This window comes from Chrysoperla carnea, chromosome 5, assembly GCF_905475395.1.
Source record: "Chrysoperla carnea chromosome 5, inChrCarn1.1, whole genome shotgun sequence".
NCBI lineage: Eukaryota > Metazoa > Arthropoda > Insecta > Neuroptera > Chrysopidae > Chrysoperla > Chrysoperla carnea.
Window position 1 is genome coordinate 18,280,607 of NC_058341.1, and position 20,073 is coordinate 18,300,679.

Here is a 20,073-nt window from a genome sequence, read left to right on the forward strand (position 1 = left end):
AAAATCATTATTTTTAATGCCACGTTCAGATGATTTGTTCGTGGACAGTACAAAACGTTCGTAAATAAACTTGACCCCATATTTTTATTTATTTATTCGAAAGATAATACTTAAATGCATCAATAGAAAAAATCAGATTTGTTTACCGCATGCTTCACGAAATATAAATAAAGTTATGTAAAAATATATGGGGACACTTATGAGTGTCCTTGTTCAGTAACTTCGAAAATAGGGAGTTTATAAAAATCAACAAACTTTTTAATAGATAGAAGTCTCAAGCGAACATTAGAAAAAATTCAAAACGAAGTATATTTTCTGTTAACTATCTGGCTTCTAACTCTATTGAATTGTAAGAAATTCCTTAGATTATATATTATGCAAAGAGTTTTAAGATAGAGCAGAAGGTCGCGTATACAAGCACGAATGTCATCCGGTATTTGTAAATACTAATATATCTGTATTTACAACAGAATCAGTACATTTTATTACGAAATTATTACACAGAGCAGGGTGGCGCAGTGCTGGGTCCATAACCCAGAGGCCCGTAAATCGAAACTACGCTTGCTAACAGAATTTTTTTAAAACTAAATTATGGAGGTGAAGAGCGTTTTTGACTTGATACAATCACTAGAGGCGTTGAAACTCGTGTACTTTTTTGTAACATTGCCTGCAGTAATGGGAGTCTTCTGCTCTATCTTATACTCTTTGATACAACGCTTTTATAAATGGTATCATTATTAAATTTCAACAAATATTAATGAAATATATTATGAGTTTCATTTTATTTGAGTGATCTTTACACATTTTTTGTTTGAATTTAAATTTAGAGAGGACTCTTCAAATACCTGCCTCAAACCTCAAAAAAAATTTTATATCAGTTCCAAAAAACGAAAAAAAATTGTTGCCCTACTATTTTTAAATTTAATTAGGTATTTTCAATGTAAGAAATGTATTTAATGATTAAACTATGTAGAAAATAAATACTTAAGGCATAAATTTCATTTTTTATTCTTCCCCCAATCTAATCTATTCCACTGAAAATAACTAATTTGAGATCTAGAAATTTTTCAGATATACTCGTTTTCTCATTATTCACCCCCCCCCCCTTCAGTTTTTTCTTAGAAGTTCTTTTTCGAATGCCCGGTGATTGTGGGGGTGGATTTATGAGAATGTACCACTTATCACGACGGAAGATTTGCTAATCTTTACAGCCCTTCCAAATTGAGCTAGAGTATTGGAAATGTTCTTAAGAGAGGCTTTTGGGTGTGCAAACTTTCCAGTTCATTACTTTCGGCCTTTCTTGTGTAAAATATCATGAATTTTACAAGGCTGTATTGCTTGCCTCCATAATCTCACTAAATTGAACCAATACGTTCTTAAAAATCTGTATCTAGATTAAGTTAGTGTCAAAGAAGTCCCTTTTGGTGTGTCAAGTTTCTAGCTCCCTTTTCCCATTTTAATGTAGAAAATATAGAATTTTGACCACTTTTGACGATTTCATCTCCTGCGGTTCCACGGCTACAGAGGGAAGTTATATCAAACCTAGGACCTTGTTGATATAAACCCTGATACGAAGTTTCACTGCTGTCCCCTCAGTCTCTTCCTAGAAAACCCCATTTTCCTGTATTTTCTCCTAGGGTGTGAGCCTTCTCGGATATGTGGCTTATACCAATCCTAGGAACGCTTTAAGGTTTAGCCTTGTGCCTAGTTTAATCGAAATCGTTAGAGCCGTTTTTGAGAAAACCCCAAAAATCCTGTTTTGGCCTAGAAGGAAGTACCATTGAAAAAAGGCCAGGGGAAAAATGAAAAAATCGTCTGGAATTATGACCAAACTGAACCTATGTACCGAGTTTAAGAAAAATCGGTTGAAAATTGAAGGCTCCAGTATACAAAATTGGAAAATTTTTCGGATTTCTATTCCAAAATTACAATTGTTGTTGACTTTTAATAAAATTTTAGTGATTTTATTTTGTATATTAAAATGTAAATAAACAATTTTAAAAAATGTAATAAATACGATGACATCATTCGATATGCGTCTGTTAAAAATAAAGATGCTTTCGTAGCAAACGATTTATTATTGTAATTTGTAATGTGTATAAAATCTTTATGGTTTTAATAAAATTATTTAATAGAAATCATAAAATAATTGTTTTAGATTTTCTTCAATAAATATTTATAAAATGAATCAAATGGAATAAAGTAAATTTATTGTATATTAAAATGTAAATAAACAATTTTAAAAAATGTAATAAATACGATGACATCATTCGATATGCGTCTGTTAAAAATAAAGATGCTTTCGTAGCAAACGATTTATTATTGTAATTTGTAATGTGTATAAAATCTTTATGGTTTTAATAAAATTATTTAATAGAAATCATAAAATAATTGTTTTAGATTTTCTTCAATAAATATTTATAAAATGAATCAAATGGAATAAAGTAAATTTATTGAATTTATGAAATGCAATTTTTAAAAATACCGGTAAAATTAACGTATTCCAAAATCAATTAAAACAATGCAAATGAACGCAACCATTTATCAGTGGCTTGTGTCTATTCCTAAACGCCATTTTAAGGCATGGCGGATTTGTCCTTTATTATGTATTTAATAAAAAAATGACAAAAACGTGTGAAATATTATTTATAAACAAATATAATTTATAATAAAATTTTATAATAAATTATTTAAAATGGATGCAGTGAAGTCATTTAATGCAGAGGTTGGATTTTGTTTCAATAATTTTTCATTTATTTATTTGCAAAAAAATTTACCCCGCTTTTATACCTTTATTGAAATATTTTTCTGTTTATTCATACTTTTCATTATGTTTTCATTGTTATTTAAGACGAAAATTGATTTTGTTTATATTTTAAGTGGTCTTGTAATGTTTTACGACAGTTATAAAAAATTAAAATTTAAGTGTGCAAAATGGCTTGAGAAATTAATATTAAGTGTTTGTGTTTCAGCTTTCGTCTCTGTACGAGGTAAAACCTCCAATATCCAAAGCTAAAATGACGGCTTTAACTCGAGGAGCAATTAAAGCAATTAAATTTTATAAACATGTTGTACAAAGTGTGGAAAAATTTATATTAAAATGTAAGCCTGAATACAAAGTACCTGGCTTATATGTAATTGATTCCATTGTACGTCAATCTAGACATCAATTTGGTGCTGATAAGGATGTATTTGCACCAAGATTTGCGAAAAATATGCAACAAACTTTTGCCAATTTATTTCGATGTCCACCTGAGGATAAGGTAAGTTTAAAATTTACGTATACAGGGTGTTCTGTTATTGACTGCAGATCGTTATCCTGCAGAATAAGCTCATAGAGACGAAGGAGAAAGTTATTTTCCACTTTTGGATCTGAGGCCTAATTTGCGAGATAATTAACAAAATAAATTAATATATCTTAATCACAGTTCAATAAAATTTAGAATGAAACCAATAAAACACTACTTAAATAGAGGATGTGTTTTATCATAGTGGAAGGCGTCTCTTAATGCAAAATTATTACAAAAAAACTCTATTTGGCTGCTTATGTTATTATAAAAACTAATCCATTAAAACCTACACTGCTTTTCTTTGTAATTTAAGTGTTGTACGCAACCTATCGTACGATATCACATACCGTAAGCATTAATTTAGCAAAACGGACCAGTCCGTTTTGCTAAATTAATGCTTAGATGCATATACTTCGAGACAAACCAAAGTATGTATGTTGTGTGTTGACGTTGTAAAGTGAGACAATGTTTAAGATTTTGTGTTCTGTATTACACAATTTATTCCCCCTATCCCGGACCTATTATAATATATAATTTGATACCTACAATATCTAATTGTATTGGTGAATCATATTTTTGTTTTCTTTATAAATAATAACAACAAAATATTTTTTTTAGTATTCACTACCCAATGCAATCAATTTACAATCAATTATTGTTTTATGATAGTCTCCTCTATATTATAAATTGACACCTACTAATTTAATGAATTTGATAGGTCTGTGAATTCATAAATCTTTCTATTTTCCCATATTCACATCTTCCGCAACAGGCCTCAAATGGAAATTTGGTATAGAGCTTTTCCATTTGTCTTGACAAACTTAATTTAGCGGTACAATTTTCTGCTATCAATAACAGAACACCCTGTATTTAATAAGCTTTAATTTTTAATACTACAAGCCCTATATTTATGTTTATTATTTTAGAGTAAAGTAATTCGAGTGTTAAATTTATGGCAAAAGAATCAAGTATTTGCACCAGAAGTTATACAACCACTATTTGATTTTGTTGATCCAAATCATCCGATACATCGTGAAGCTCAATTAGCAGCACAACAAGCAAATGCAGCGAACGGTGTGAATGCTAGTTCCATGCTAAATAGTTTAAATAAAAATTCACCAGCTGGAAAAACACCAACAAAATCATCTATGCAGGATTCAAGTCATGTACAAGGAACACCTAATTCAAATAATCCTGTTGATGGTAATATGTTGCAACAGTTAAAACATTTGCAACGATTATTGTTAAGTCAAGCCCAATCTACACCACAAGATTCAAGTCAACATTTAACGTCCGGTGGCCAACCAGTACGATTTGATAAAAAGTTATTAGATTTTGATTATGGTAGTGAAGAGGAAGATGATAAGAATCCATCGCCAGCTGTAAATACCGCTCAACAATCTACTGCATTAAACTCTGGCATTGAATCCTTAAAAAAGTATGTTATTTTAAAAAAAACCTACGCCTAAAACATACACTTGAAGTTTATTGAATTGGTTATTCTAGAACTAAACAAGAAAATTAAAATATTCAGGGCTAGGATCTAAACACCATCATTAATCTACTTGGAATGCCTTAAAATTAACAATTTTTTTGTTTTTGATTCATTTTTTGCCAAGGAAATTAAATCGGATTTTCTAACAGGAAATTTTAACCGAACCCTTTTCTTCAGGATAATTTAATTTTAACAGTACTTTCTAGATGACTACTCAGATTAGATCGTAATGAGCCTTTAGCAATTTTTCTTTGGGGCTTCAATAATTTTCTCTATGGGAATTTTTGTAACCTTACTTATATTTTATGGACTAATTTGACTGGATAATATGTTTAATAAAATTTTCCCTTAGTACTTAGGTTGAGTATAGTTTGTAACAAAAGTTGTGTATTTTTATTAAAAACAAACATAAGCAGATTGCGAAAAATCTATCCAATATCAGGGAGTCAATTTTTCCTCTAGTTAAACTAGTCTTTTTTTAAATATTATAAATAATTATATATACATATATTTTTTTTTTGGTAGTATTTTATCGAATCCGGAAGTATTACGACAATTACAAACTTTACAACAGTTACAATCATCGAGCTCAGGTGTTGTTACACAACCGTTAACTGCGCAAGCGTTAGCACAACAACAATTATCAACACAAATGGATTTGGAGGAAAAAATGCGAAAATTACGTGAAATGAAACAACAAGAAGATGAATTTGATCGACATCTAGCACAAACAGTACCAGTAAGTATTAGTCGACAGTACGTATTGATGATAGCTGTCATTGATTACCATACATTTAAAACTTGAATAGAATCAAAAGTAAAAGTAACCAAGTGTAGATGTTAACATAAATTTTAATCGATTATAGAAATGTTCACTGAACTGTATGAAATTATCATTTTTTATTTGGAAACTTTGTTGCTTGATCATAATTTCACACAGTTTATTGTACATATCTGTATCGCCGATTATAAAGAAAGATAATAATTTATGCTTGGTCGCTTCTTCTTTAACTTGATGAGCTAGAAATCTTTTTTTATTTATGAAAATATGACTTTTTCACGGAGTATGAACAATTTTTAATTGCACCACAATCTTAAAATTTATGAATATTCATACTTAGATCTATCCTCAATTGGAATCAAAATCGAGCCTGATTATCTAAGAAAATTCTGTTTCACTGTGACCTTTGTTTAATTAAGAACCTTCCTCTTTGTTTAATTAGAAATTTTAAACGTTTATATCTTGCATACATCAACTGAAATGATTAAAAAAAATTTCGTCGGATCCCCTATTTTTGACTTTTGGTGCTATTAAAATTTTCCTCGTGGAAGGAAACTAAGAAAAGGTTCAAGACTCGTCATATGGAAGTTATATTAAAGTTTGAAATATATGGAAACCAATGAAAACGCATCACTATTGCGTACTGTAGACTATTATTGAAATTGATTAGGAAATAAAACTCATTACTATTTCATTGACTGGAAAATGTTGAGTATACGGACTGTGACAAACGTTTGATTCATATACGGATATCGTTTATGTCGTAAAATGTAGTGCTTAATCCAGTTTGGTTAGTGTCTCCGCTCCAAATTTATGCTCTCATTCTTATCTTAAAATTCATAAAAATACAAAGAGTATAAAATAACTCAAATTTTACGGGAAACTCTTAGAAAAGTTAGAGAGATTGCGGTCGTATTATATGATGTCACCTTTCTCTTAGAAAACTAACGCTAAAGAAACCTTAGCTGTACACTTCAAAACTGTTATATTTGAATGATTTCTATGAGTTTCTTATGAAATTAGAGAAAATCTTCTTCTTAGCCTTTTGTAAGCCGTCGTTCTACCCAAACAATGATAAAACGACTGATAATTCAATAACAAATAGGTTCGAAAATAGTACTATCACTGATGACTTTTACGACCATGGGAGGGAGAGGGAGGCATTAGGAAAATACTTAAAAGAGAACGTAGCTGTAATCCAATTAACATTAAAATTCTGCCGGATTTTTCTACCATGTAAAATAAAAGTATTTTATAAACTCGTTTTCGATATTACTTGTCCATGTGAGTGGATATCGATACTTTTAAGGTTGATATCGAAAGAAAATTCGTAAATCGCATGCAAGGTTGAATATAAAGCTAATAAACGTATATGTTTTTTTGTTTTAGAGTTTACCTTTTGCAGCCGAATGCGATTTAAAACCATCATCTCAACATCAACCGGCTTATGTAATACCAAATTTCGATATGACACAACCACCACCTGGATATGGAGGTCACAATCAAACTGGGAACAATACATCACTTGGTAATGTGTCCGCTTACAGTCAAATGTCACAAGGTAGTCCATTATTAGATGAAATCAACAACGAATCCGAAATAGAATTTGTTGATGAGAACAACACAAACAATGGAGAAGTAATTAGAGTTTTTTTTATTTTCCTAGTGTTTAAGCTTTCTTTTTTCCTTACAACCCGATAAATTATTTTAGGTTATTAATTTGGATCAAACTGATTCACAGAGTCCACAATCTCATGATATAGATGATCGTTATGATAGGTCATCTAGACGCCGAATACGGTCACGATCACGTGATCGTTCACGAAGATCACGTTCGAAAGAACGTCGAAGACGATCATCACATTCAAGATCACGTAGTCGATCACGACGAAGAGGTAGACGTAGTAGATCACGAGAACGTGAAAAAGATCGTGATAGAGATAAAGAACGTGAAAAGGATAGAGAACGGCGAAAACGTGGTTTGCCGCCAATCAAATCCGATAATTTAAGTGGTAAGTTTCAACTGTTATTTCGTTACTTTTTAAAATAAAAGTTATCTCATAATTGTCCACATTTATGTTGAGTTTTCCTAATAATAATAATAAATAGACAGACAAGGAATTTCATGAGACCAATTATATCGTCAATGATACATCAAAAAACTCTTAAGGAAGAAACTACAATATAATTTTCCTCTCAAAAATTCCTAAATTGTCCGAAGAACAAAAGTTTTATTAATTTTACTTTTACAAAATTATAGGGTGTAAAACACCAGAGGCAATCGTCTATTCCAGACTTATGCTAAAATATTTAATTTAAAAAAAAACTGGACTTAGTAGTGTTTTAGTTTCTGCTATTTAGTTATTGAACTTCAAACACCAAAAATACAAATATCTTTCCTCTTCGTACCACGAGATTAATTATTTTTTCTATTTTTTTTAGTTTGTTCAACGACACTATGGGTGGGCCATCTTTCAAAATTGGTACACGCTGATGAATTATCCGATACATTTGGTGAATTCGGTGATATTGTTAGCATCGATTTAATACCACCCCGTGGTTGTGCATTTATTGTTATGAATCGTCGTCAAGATGCAGCACGTTGTTTATCAAAATTACGTAATCATAAGATGCAAGGTAAAGCGATTACATTAGCATGGGCACCTGGTAAAGGTGTTAAAGGTAAAGAATGGAAAGATTATTGGGAAGTTGAGTTGGGTGTATCATACATACCATGGAATAAATTAAATCAGAATACAGATTTAGAGAGTTTAGAAGAAGGTGGTATGATTGATGAGGATACAATGCCACAATGGATGAAAATTAAAGTGGAAGAACAAAGGAATATGCAGCATACAAAGAAAGTTTTACAACCAACAGCTATACAAGTCACTGATTCAACACAATTGGCAGCACAAACAACTGCGGCTATTCCTGTAGTTGGTGGAACAACCACAACAACTGATACCACCACAGTACCACCTGGGTAAGTATTAAACACAAAATAATGCAGTAGAACCTTCATCACTTATTTCAATGGGAAATATAAACTGTTCGATGGCGAGGTTTAAAACAAGCAACATCGAGGTTAGAAATCCCAAGTATGTATATTTCCATCTATACTCTCCGTTTCACCATACATTTTTTGAAGGTTTTGCTTGTATTTTGTAAAAATTTTTAGTTGCTGAGAAGTTCCAATAAAGAGAACGAAACGTCCAATGAATGGTCTAAGATTGATTCTATCCCCGTGACTTATTTATTTTGTTAGTTATATTTCATGTTTTAATATATAATTTTCTTTCGTTTATATAGATATATTCCATTAACTGATGGATTAACAGCTCAACCCCCACCAACGGTTGTAACAGCAGCAACAGTACCAGGTGTACCGGCAGTCCCACAAGTGACACCTAGTGGGATACCCAACGTAGATACATCACAACCTCCGCCTCAAACATTAGCAATGCCACCAATGACAATACCATTAGTACCACCATTCCCAATGATGCGTGCAGCTGCAGGTGCAACAATGCCATTACAAATACCACCGGGTATCATGAATGTACCGCCCACCGTGGGACCAATGAATGTACCACCACCAAATATACAACAGAGTTTATTACAAAATTCAATGATGGGCTATGGACACGGTCCTGTGTTACCGCCACCACATATGGGACAATTATCAATGCCTGGTAATAATAATAATATCATCATCACGCCTACTGGTCCTTCTACTACTTCTACCACTTCTAGCTCTACTAACAAAGCTGTTATACCGCCAGGTATACACAGAAATACTAATCTTGTTTGTTCAACAAATTATTCATAAATTATTTAAGACATGGTGAAGGGAATAACTTAACAAAAAATTAAAAATTTTAGTTTTTCATGGAAACTAGGTAATAGGAAAGACTTACTAATTTCTTTTATTGTTTTGTATCAAAGCTTAGACTTAATAAATGAAATTTACAAAATTTAAAAAACCTCCGTAGAATACAGACATGTTTTAAAAAGAGGAGTTTGTCACCAGAGATTCGTTAGTGATAAGAGATAGAAAAATACTTCAAATTAGGAAAATCTTACTCATAAGAAAGAAAATATATTTAGTTCGAAATCTTCTTTTCTAAATCGAATAGTTTAGGTAAAAATCGATTGTAAAAATATAACTACTCAACTAGCTGACCCGGCGAACTTCGTACCGCCTAACAATTGATTCTTTAGTTTTTTAGACAATTTGTTTTTGAGTAATGTTACAATAGTATAAATATTGATAAATATTGACATTAAATGTATCCCGATGGAGCTCTGCTTCTCATGAATTTTTTTTTAACAAATGCGTATTTATAAATGGTTTGCTTTGACGCACGTGCACTTTATTTATTAATAGTTTACTAACTCTTATATTTAAAAACTTTCTACTATTAAAACTTTCATGAATAATTTATTATTAACCCGGTATTGGTTTTAAAATTTTTACATAATTTATGAATGATTTTTCAAGGAGAAATCTGTATTTTTTTCCCCAAAATTTTTTATTAACAATCATTTCAGAATGGCTGGAAATTTGAGAAGCTGATGTTTAAGTCGTGTTTAACAGCTTTTTTTTTTCTATGTATTGAGTAAAAAATACTAAAATCATTTTGTCCGAATATCAATTTTTAATAATATCAATATCGATTTTTGCATTTTTTACTTAAATATCTTCTTATTTGAATATTATCATCAATTATTATTCGTCAATTTTAAGCCCTCAATAAATATTCATCAATTCTAAGCTTGCCATGCTGTTAAAAATTTTGCCTTCTGGCCTGAAGTCCCCAGCTATGGAATTTTCGGAAACATCTCTTAGATGTGACCTTGACAAGAGCTCTCAAATTTTCAATTGTTCTGAAATGAAAAGAAATACTAAGCATGACCCGTGACTTATACGTTAGACTTCTTTTATCGTGCATTTCCTATGTTTTATGATTCGCAGAATCGATTTTTAATGGTTTAAAACTATAGGAAATAACCTTAATTTTTTGCTAATCCATTCATGTTTAGCGACTGGAATAATTGCTCCTTAAAGTAAGTATACTATGCGGTGCATAGTAGAGTCTCAAATGTCGCAATCAACTCGAAAATTGTAAAAATTAGAAATTAATAAAATTTAAAAAAATGATCGTGCATAATCTAAAAATGGCGTATGATAGTCATAGTACTGGATTGCCAGTATTATGATGTATACCAGCCGATGTATACCATTGAGAGGAAAGATAGTACTGACACTTCATGTATAAAAAATTGGCTTTTCTAAAAATGGATCTCTAGCATCTAGATCAAAGGATCCTCTGTGCCCTCAGCAGAAAGCCTACAGCTTCTCCGCCGGGATTTTTCCCGAGATTGGTGGATCCAAGGGTTCGGACTCAAACATTCCAAAACTGACGCCCTGTAGATTTCTGCAGGTGTAAATAATTTGCATGGAGGTTTCATAGTCCTCCAAGCAGACCCTAAACATGGAATAATCAGAGATCTTCTTGTAATGAGGGTGGTAGGTCAATCGCCAGTGTTTGGTCTGTAAAATTCCTCTCAGGTTTAAATTTCAGTTTTTTTGTATTTAGAATATCCTGAGAAGTTCTAAATGTATTCAAGCAGATTTCTTCTATTAAAAAAATTAATAAATTGAAATAAATTTTATATTTAATTTAAATAAATTTGCAAAATGTTTAGCTGGTCCACCTCCGTCAGCTATAGATAATTCGAACATGGCCCAGCGACCGGATTCGTTGCTTGGAACCGCACCACCACCTTTCGGACAACGATTACCGTCAATGATGTCTGGCCAACCGTTAACATCGAATGTAAATAATAATGCTGGTAGTGGATCGAACAGTTATTCAAACAATAGTGGTAATGCTAGTGGAGGACAACATCACGATGACATGGATATTGATATGGATGATGCTGATCCTCAACAACAACGTGATAAAAATAATCAATTGTCACTTAGTGATCAATTGTTAGCTGCCATTGGTGGCTCAGGTAACCGTTTTATTCGATTTTGAAGTAACAGTTGGTCTAAAAACTTCGTAAGCTAACATAGTAAAATAGATTTTTTTGGTAAAATTCGATTTTATTGTACAACATAGTTGCCTTCGAGGACTATATAACGATTATAGAAATTCATACAATTTTTCTCATAATATCTCACAAACTAAAAGGACGACAGCTGTCTTTATACACATGTCTTTTGAAGATTAGGGTTAACTAAAAATCATATGGATTTAATACTAGTAGCACCATCTATATAGTACTAATAATTATATATAAAATATATATTAATAAGACAGATATCACTAGAAGCTAGAACCTTAATATCTAAATCTTCTGGGATAAGTGTTCGAAAATCACCTGTACACAATGATTCGTATTTTAATGTAGTTTTCAATAGATTTAAATGATACATATTATTTAAATAATTACGTATGTTAATATTGAAGTTATGAACAAAGTACCTTTTTTATGCTTTAGGAAATCAATATTCAAGAGATTCAAAATCAGGAAACTCATCACACTATTCATCATCTCGTGAGCTTGATGACAGATCATCAAGAGGACCCCCATCAAATAATCGCGATTATGATACTAATCATCATCGTGCCGATAGTGAAAGTCGTCATTCACGCGATCGTGGCCGTAGTCGAGATAATGACCGTGGTAATAATGACCATCGGAATAATCGACGTGGTGATAGTCGTGAACGTAATAACCGTGACCGCGATCGCGATAATAACGGGCGTGGTAGTGATCGGGGAGGTAGTGATCGTGACAGTAGAGATCGACGTGATAACCGTGGTGATCGTGGTAATAATCGGTGGTCGGAACAACGTGATCGTAGTAACAATAGAGGTGAAAGAGACGATCGTGATAAAAGACGTAGTGAAAAAAGTCTTAGTGAACGATTACAAGAAATGGCTAATGAAAGTGCGTATCCTCAACGCGGACGACCTGCTGAAATGGAACGACCTCCAATGTCACAAACACCAGCACCTTCGGCCCATAACAATGCAGCGCCACCTTCATTACTAGATTTACCTCCGTTACGGCCTGATATAATGGATGGAAATTCAAACAACGAATCAAAATCATTTCCACCATTTCAACAACGATCGCCGAAAGGTCCTCATGATCGAGAACATGATGAGAATAGGGATCCAAGAAGTCATAACGATTTTGATAATCGTCGTGGCGGCCCACCTGGTGGAGGCCCTGGCAATGATTTTCATGGAGATAAACGTGGTCCAATGCCACCAATGCGTGGTGGTCCACCTCCATTTATGCCACCACCAGATGAAATGGAAAGAGGTGGTGATAGATTTGATTTCCGAAGAGATGGAGGCTTTGAAGGGCCACCAGGTCGTGGTCCGCCAAGAGGACCACCAGATGGACCGCCAGGTTTCGATGGTAGAAATAATGATGGACCACCTGGTTTTAATAATAGAATGCGTGGTGGACCACCACCGGAGTTCTTTGGACCGCCTGGATTTGGTCCCAATCGAGGACCACCAATGCCAATGATGCGTCCCGAGGGACCACCTTTTGGTCCAAGAGGACCTATGATGATGGGAGGACCGCGAGGACCACCACCTCCACATATGTTCCACGGACGAGGTGGGCCACGAGGTCCAAGACCACCTGGTGAGTTCTAATATTTATTGATTTATTTATATTTAACTTGCCTACTCATATAATTTTTTTACAGATTTTATTTTAAACAATTGATGGCTTTGCATTAAATTTAAAATCGGCACAATGATGTTTTTGTTAAAACGAAACTATAAGAAAGAAAGTAATCTTTATAAGATAACTCTCTGTCCTTTTGTGCTTTGTCTAGCTAGAAATCTTGCATGAGGTGTTCCCCCGACATTCGATTAATTGAATACCCATTGTTGTACTTATGTAAGATTAGAGTTGCTCTCCTGGGGCGATGCATACTTAGGGTCCGTTGTGATATCGAAAAAAGGTTGGCCCATCTCCGACCACTACTCCATGAACCATTTGAAGCCGTCCAAATGCTAAATGAACCCGATTTCTTAATTTTTTGGGATAAAATTACCTTATAACATGAGTTTTATCCAAATCGGAAACAACAAAAAATTTTTCTCATTTTTTAAAGGGGTTAGATATCCTTTGAAAAAATGGCATAGAAATAATTATATAATTTTCGTTTTAGAATTTGATAGAGCTCAGTTTATAAGGCAATTTTGACCCAAAAAATTCAAAAATCGGTTTTATTTGGCAATTGGGTTAGGTAGTTTCAGAGAATTGTGAAAACTACCCGTCCAAATGCTAATGAATCCGATTTTAAAATTTTTTTGGGTCTAAATTACCTTATAACATGATTTTCATCCAAATCGGAATACAGCTAACTTTCCATTTTTAAATGTATATTGAAAAATTATAATCTAATATTCCCCTAATTCCCCTAATCACTTCTTAAAATGAATTTCCACTTCCAAATTTCTTAAACTGCATTAATAACTGGTAAATCATTAATCCAAATTAAATAATACCGAATAATGTGAAAAATATTCCTATATCTTTTCTTGCAGTTTCTATACCAGGTTTATTTAAAAAATTTAGAAAAAAATTATAAACAACAAAATTTATTTTAAGGTCTCTGTGATATTCCCTCCGAATAAAATAAATGTTCATTTGTTATTATGAACTGTTTAAATGAAATTAGCTCCACCCCCCCCCCCTCGCTTAAGACCTACCTACTTCAACTAAAGCGACTGCTTTGTTTATATCAGTTTCTGAATGTAAGCCAAATCTTTATACATTGCCTCCATCAATTATTATAATAGGAAAATATGAACAGTTACTGCCATTTTTACAATAAACGTATAATCTGAAAAATGGCACTCACTGCTTGATCACTTAATTAATTTGAATGATACATTCAAAATTTTCTGGGACTATGTTGCAAAATATAGTTGTTTATCTACTATTGAAAGTGATTTTGACATCTATGTATTATAATCTAGGTTTATGGATGGACGGACCTCCACGAGGACCACCAAACTTCGGGCCACGAGGACCCCCACCTGGTAATTTTGATGGTTCACCAGACGGACCACCACCATTCTTTGGAGGACCCGGTGGTCCACCTGGAATGAGACCACCTTTCGATGATGGTCCACCAATGCGAGGTCCACCTGGACCACGTGGTGTACGAGGTCCACCTGGACCACCACATGGCCCACCAATGATGGAAGATAGACGACGTTTCCGACATGGTGAAGAGAATATTCGGGAAGAAGATCGTGATTTTCGTAATCGTGATAGTAAACGAACACGCTGGAGTCGCCATAATGAGGATAATTTCAATCAAAATCGTCATGATCGATCTGAAGAAGGTGACGAAGATGGTCCTGAGTTTGATAATGAAGAGAGATCAGATTTTGATAATGATAATGAACAGAGAAAAGATGATACACGAAACAATGAAAATACTGAAAATGATGAATCAACGTATCAAGAAAATAGTAATAGCAATATTGTAGAAAATTTTAATGAAAACACTTGTGATGATGGGGTACATGAAAGTACCGGTAGTGATGAAGTCGAACAATCAAATGAAAATCTAGGAAATACAACACCGTTGAGAGATGAACCATTTCAAAGTGAAAGTTGTGTTAATGAAAGTGAAGAACCTTATAGTGATGATTTAGCTCCACCTGGTGATGAGGACGATACCCATCAATATCATCATCATCATAATACAGAAGTATCATCGTCAGATGTACCTAGTTCTCATTCACCCGTTGTTGAAAGCCATCACACAGAGGATGATGATAATCAACAAGAATCGCCCGCGCCTGTTGATGAGGCTAAAGTTGTAGAAAATACTGAAACAACCGAAGTGCAAGAAGCGGGATGACATGATGATATCGATAATGATGTTGTGTTCAACAGTTAGTAGTATAAATTCGTATTAAACAAGTGAAAAACAAATTTATCTTGGAATTTTTCCTGGAATACTTGAGGAACAACCACAGATTTTCATTCTGTTGTGATGGTGATAAACAATGATGATGATGATGATGATGGCCCAAGAAACACAACAAAACAAAAGGTTGTGTTTACGAGTTTTGTTGATGTATGTATTTTACTACTTTTTATATATATATTCAAATTCTATACGCACTTAGGTCTGTTTTCATCTTCAAAAATTTGCCTTAAAACGTTTTTTCGAAATTTAGAAAATGCGACGAAAATAAATTCAATGAAATATTATTATTTTTAATTTTTACAAAAGCTTCGCTATAGTATGCTTGATCAATTTGTTTTCTTATTAGGGCAAACAATTTCAATTGCATTTTCAAAAAGCAATTTTTCCAAGCTCTAAAGCCAAGCGAACATATAGAAACATATAACCGATCTAACCGATATTATGAAGAAGTTTGGAATTGGTTGTCAACCGGATAGAATAAACCTTTGACTTTGTATTTCTGTCTGTCGACGCTTTGAAAACATTCAACAAATTTTTACTAAAATCGTAGAATAGAAAAAGTGGGAGAATTCAAATGAGACGTTTTTCATCTACACTCTGCTAATTGATACTCCTGCCTTTATCTATTCGTCTAGTATTACCCGTCCTACAATTCTAGATAGAGTTTATCAAGAATCACTTAAACGTGAAGATAATTTGTTACAATTAAGTATACCTAAATTAACGTAATTTATTATAAACGATAAAAATCGGTGTGTTATTTGATTTACAATTTTTATACAAATTATGATGTAGAAAACATTTTCAAGCAAAATTGGAAGAAAAGACAGACTTTACATATTTTATTCTCAGAGTAATTAGGGGGCTGTTTCATTATATTTTATCTTATGGTTTATTTTGTTTTATTTTATATATTTCTAGACAAAATACCAAAGTAATAACGTTAAGATTTCAATTGTTTTCATGAAATAGTTTCTACAGTAATTATACAAATAAAAATTGTTCAGAATTATTTTTAGAGGAGAACAAATTTTCAAAAAATTATATTTTTATACTGCATGTCTTTCAGTATTTATTGCATGTCCGTGTTCAAACATATCAATATTTATTTGTGGAAGTTACAAAACGATTATCTATTACGCTTGACGTAAAACTGATGTTAAAATTTTGAGATCTGTTTTATCATTTTCGAGTGCGCTTTTCTCTCGGTAATGTATACAAAAATAAAGTCTCACACACTCGATGATCTTTTTTTAAAAATATTTTCAGTCATAAATTTTACTCTAGCTAAATTATTTAGTATTCTTTATAAATAATACTAATATACCCGCAGTACCCGTGGCTAAAAACAGGCTAGAGAATTAATATATAAATACTACAAAAATTTATTTTCTTTTTATTTATAGGCAATTTTATTACACATATGATATACGTATTACAAAATGAACAAAATTAAATCTTAATATTATTTCTCTAGCTTGTTTTATCGTAAGCGATGCAATTTTAGACTGTGAGTTTAATTTTAGTAATGTAAAAATTTTAACATTAGTTAAAGATAATTCATTAATCATCGAATTAAAAAAAGGAACTGTCTAAAAGATAGCGAAACATTTCATTAAGTCATTTTTGTCGGTTAATTCTTTAGACCAGCAATCGGTTGTGCAAGGTAGCACGAAATGACTATTTTATTTCTCAGTACTTATTTAATTTTTTTTGTAAATTTCAGGTAATACAAAACATTTTTTTTATTTATAAAAAATATCTCACAGTTCGTAAAATTTCAGGTGTTATGGTTTTGATTTCATTACGAGTTTTTTTTTAAATTGGAGGATGGTTTTTTGCTTTTTTAAACTTTTTATTTTGAATGCCCGGAAGCCAATTTAAATAATTTTTGTGGGAAATGATAACTGTATCAAATATGCTTTTGATCTACTGTAACTCTTACAATAAATACTGTGACACCAGGATGATTCCTTGCGATTCATTGATTCAAAAGTCAACTAGCCTAATTAGCTTTTCAGTGAACATCCTAGCCTTTTTACTAAACGGTGCTGTTCAACATGTAATGAACAGGTTGGCTGATGAAGCCATTCATACAATAAATTTGACCAAAAAAATGAAATATCTGACATTAGAAATTGTTTATTTACGTAATCGTGAGATCAAATAGTGTAACTCAATAACAAAATGCACATGTAAAGAATTAAAATATTATTTGTTAACATAAGCTAAACTTCCATGGCATTTGGATCCGTAAATAACTTTGTTTTTAAAACAAGCATATCTATTTTTGTGGCATTGATTCAAAGCAGGTTTACAACTACATTTTTGTAATCCCAGGCCACCAAAATATGACTGACTTGCCACAGCTACTATCAAAAAAATTGTACCTTCTGAAACTTCGTTAGTTTTTATCTAAGTGCTACAACATTTTCATAGACATTGCTTTCGGCGCGACGTAAGCATGTACCAATCTTATACTGAAAGAAATTTTTACATAATATTTAACATTATCAAATGAATAATTTAATGACCATCGCAAATAAAACGCTATCTCCCGAATTACAATTGTAAAAAAACTATTAAAATGAAGATAATAATTCATCTAAAATATTTTAAAACATAGTTAATAAGTCTTATTATAATTAATTTATAACTATTTTTTGTATAATAATTGCTCACTATTAGTGTATAATTTAAATTTATTTATGAAAAATAATTTTGAAACAGACCCTAATTATATTGAATACAAAATGAAAAAAAAAACTACATCAACAAAAACCATATAATTAACTTTTGTAAATATTTAAAAATCGTTAAATCATATTAATTACAATTATCGGAACCTTAAAATAAATAATTGTAAATAGTTTTAAAAAAAAGATAACTTGTATAATTTTAAAAAAAATTGCCGTTGGGACGGTACGAGTGGCTGTGAATTAGATGATAGTGAACACAGAAAAGGATCAATTTTTATAATTAATAAAAATATATTTATTTATACAACATATAGAAAGGACCTAAAAAATTTTGCAATAATCATTGCATCTCAGGTGTGATATATAAGTTTATTTATTATTATTTTTTAATTTTTTAAAATTAATTATTTATAACAAAAATAAGCAATGAACATATAAAAACAATTAATTGAAAACACTAATTACATTTTTTTGGTTTTTGCTATTTCTTCGTTCTTTGGAGATGTTGTTTTTTAGTATGTTCCGAAAAAATCGAAGATGTAAAACTATATTATTAGATAGTTTTCGTGCATTTTTGCAAAATAATTTTATGTAATTTAGAAACTATGGAAAGTTATGGAAATTATGTATTACAATTTACTTTTATATATTTGGACATTACTATAATGTAGAAAAGTCTTTTATTCGATTAACTATTAAACGAATTAGCACTAGGACTTCGATAATTATAATTTTTTATTTTGAGAATTTCGTCGATGAATATTAGTAAAATTTTAAAAATTAAAAACTATAATGAAATTAAAAACGATCACTGAATCAAAAAAATTCTAAGCAGTTTGACGTTTTATTGTCACTGTATGTCCGATTATCCTTCCGGGGCAGCCCATATATATATATCTTAGAAAATAAAAGCATTAAGACAATTTGACAGTTTTATTCTATCAAATATCGAGTCAGCAAAAAAAATTAAGTAATTTTTAAAAAAATGGGAGGGGTTAAAATTCTATTCAAAAATCGTTCTTAAATTATTAATATTAACACAAAGTTTTTTTAGTATTAAGCGTGATTTTTGGAATATACTTAAAAAAACATTTCCTTAATTTTTTCCATGCGCTTACTTTGATACTCAGATTTTATTTAAAGATTAGTGCAATTTTTTTTGTTTTTAGTACTCTGGATGTGTTTATTTTTAAATGACAAAGAATTTTAATAACACATCGAAATTATTTATAATTGTCTTGTAATTCTACGTTGAAATTATTTATTGTGTCGTTAATCGTTACCACACACAACATTTCTAACGATTTTCTTGATTAAGGTGATAGTCCAGGCGTGTTGTCAAATAAAAATAGACATTTTTTTTTTAAATTCTGAAACAAGGGCACTAAAAAAGTCACATATTCTCCTGTTTTCGAGTTTCGTGAAAGCATTTTTACGTTGTAAATGTTTTGAAATATTAAAAGGAAAAATTTCAATAAAGTTACAGCTATAAAAATCAGTGAAAAAGTTTGCAAATATAGGGTGGACGGTTAATTTTATCTTTGAATGTATTTTCATTATATTTTATCAACATTTTCATCTGTATATTGAACATAAACTCGATAAAAATGTCAAAAATCAGCGAATCGAAAACGGGAATGAGATAAATTCAATCTTACTTGTTATAAACTTTCAACTTATACTTTAAAACGTTGTTTCAAAATTTATAAAAATTAATATTGCTATTTCTATTGGACTAGATCTAATTACAAACAAATTTTTGTTTTCAAGTCAGTACAAAGTTTTTAAAAAATAATTTATATGTCCAATGT

General features: G+C 31.4%; 1 protein-coding gene across 5 annotated transcripts; it reads left to right on the plus strand.

The window, feature by feature from the left end:
• Nucleotides 1-2,651: 2,651 nt before the first annotated feature.
• LOC123299748 (SR-related and CTD-associated factor 4) lies at nt 2,652-16,419 on the plus strand. 5 transcript variants are annotated; one of them, XM_044882078.1, is made up of 11 exons: nt 2,652-2,725; nt 2,973-3,263; nt 4,217-4,728; nt 5,311-5,524; nt 6,956-7,204; nt 7,278-7,578; nt 8,009-8,552; nt 8,879-9,351; nt 11,279-11,590; nt 12,080-13,246; nt 14,596-16,419. In XM_044882078.1, exons 1-11 carry the CDS (start codon nt 2,696-2,698, stop codon nt 15,489-15,491), a joined length of 4,989 nt encoding a protein of 1,662 aa, XP_044738013.1. In that variant the 5' UTR covers nt 2,652-2,695; the 3' UTR covers nt 15,492-16,419. The 5 variants fall into 5 exon arrangements, with proteins under 5 accessions (XP_044738013.1, XP_044738015.1, XP_044738014.1 ...); XM_044882080.1 differs by having other exon boundaries at nt 8,879-9,261; XM_044882079.1 differs by having other exon boundaries at nt 7,308-7,578.
• The last annotated feature ends 3,654 nt before the right edge of the window (nt 16,420-20,073 follow it).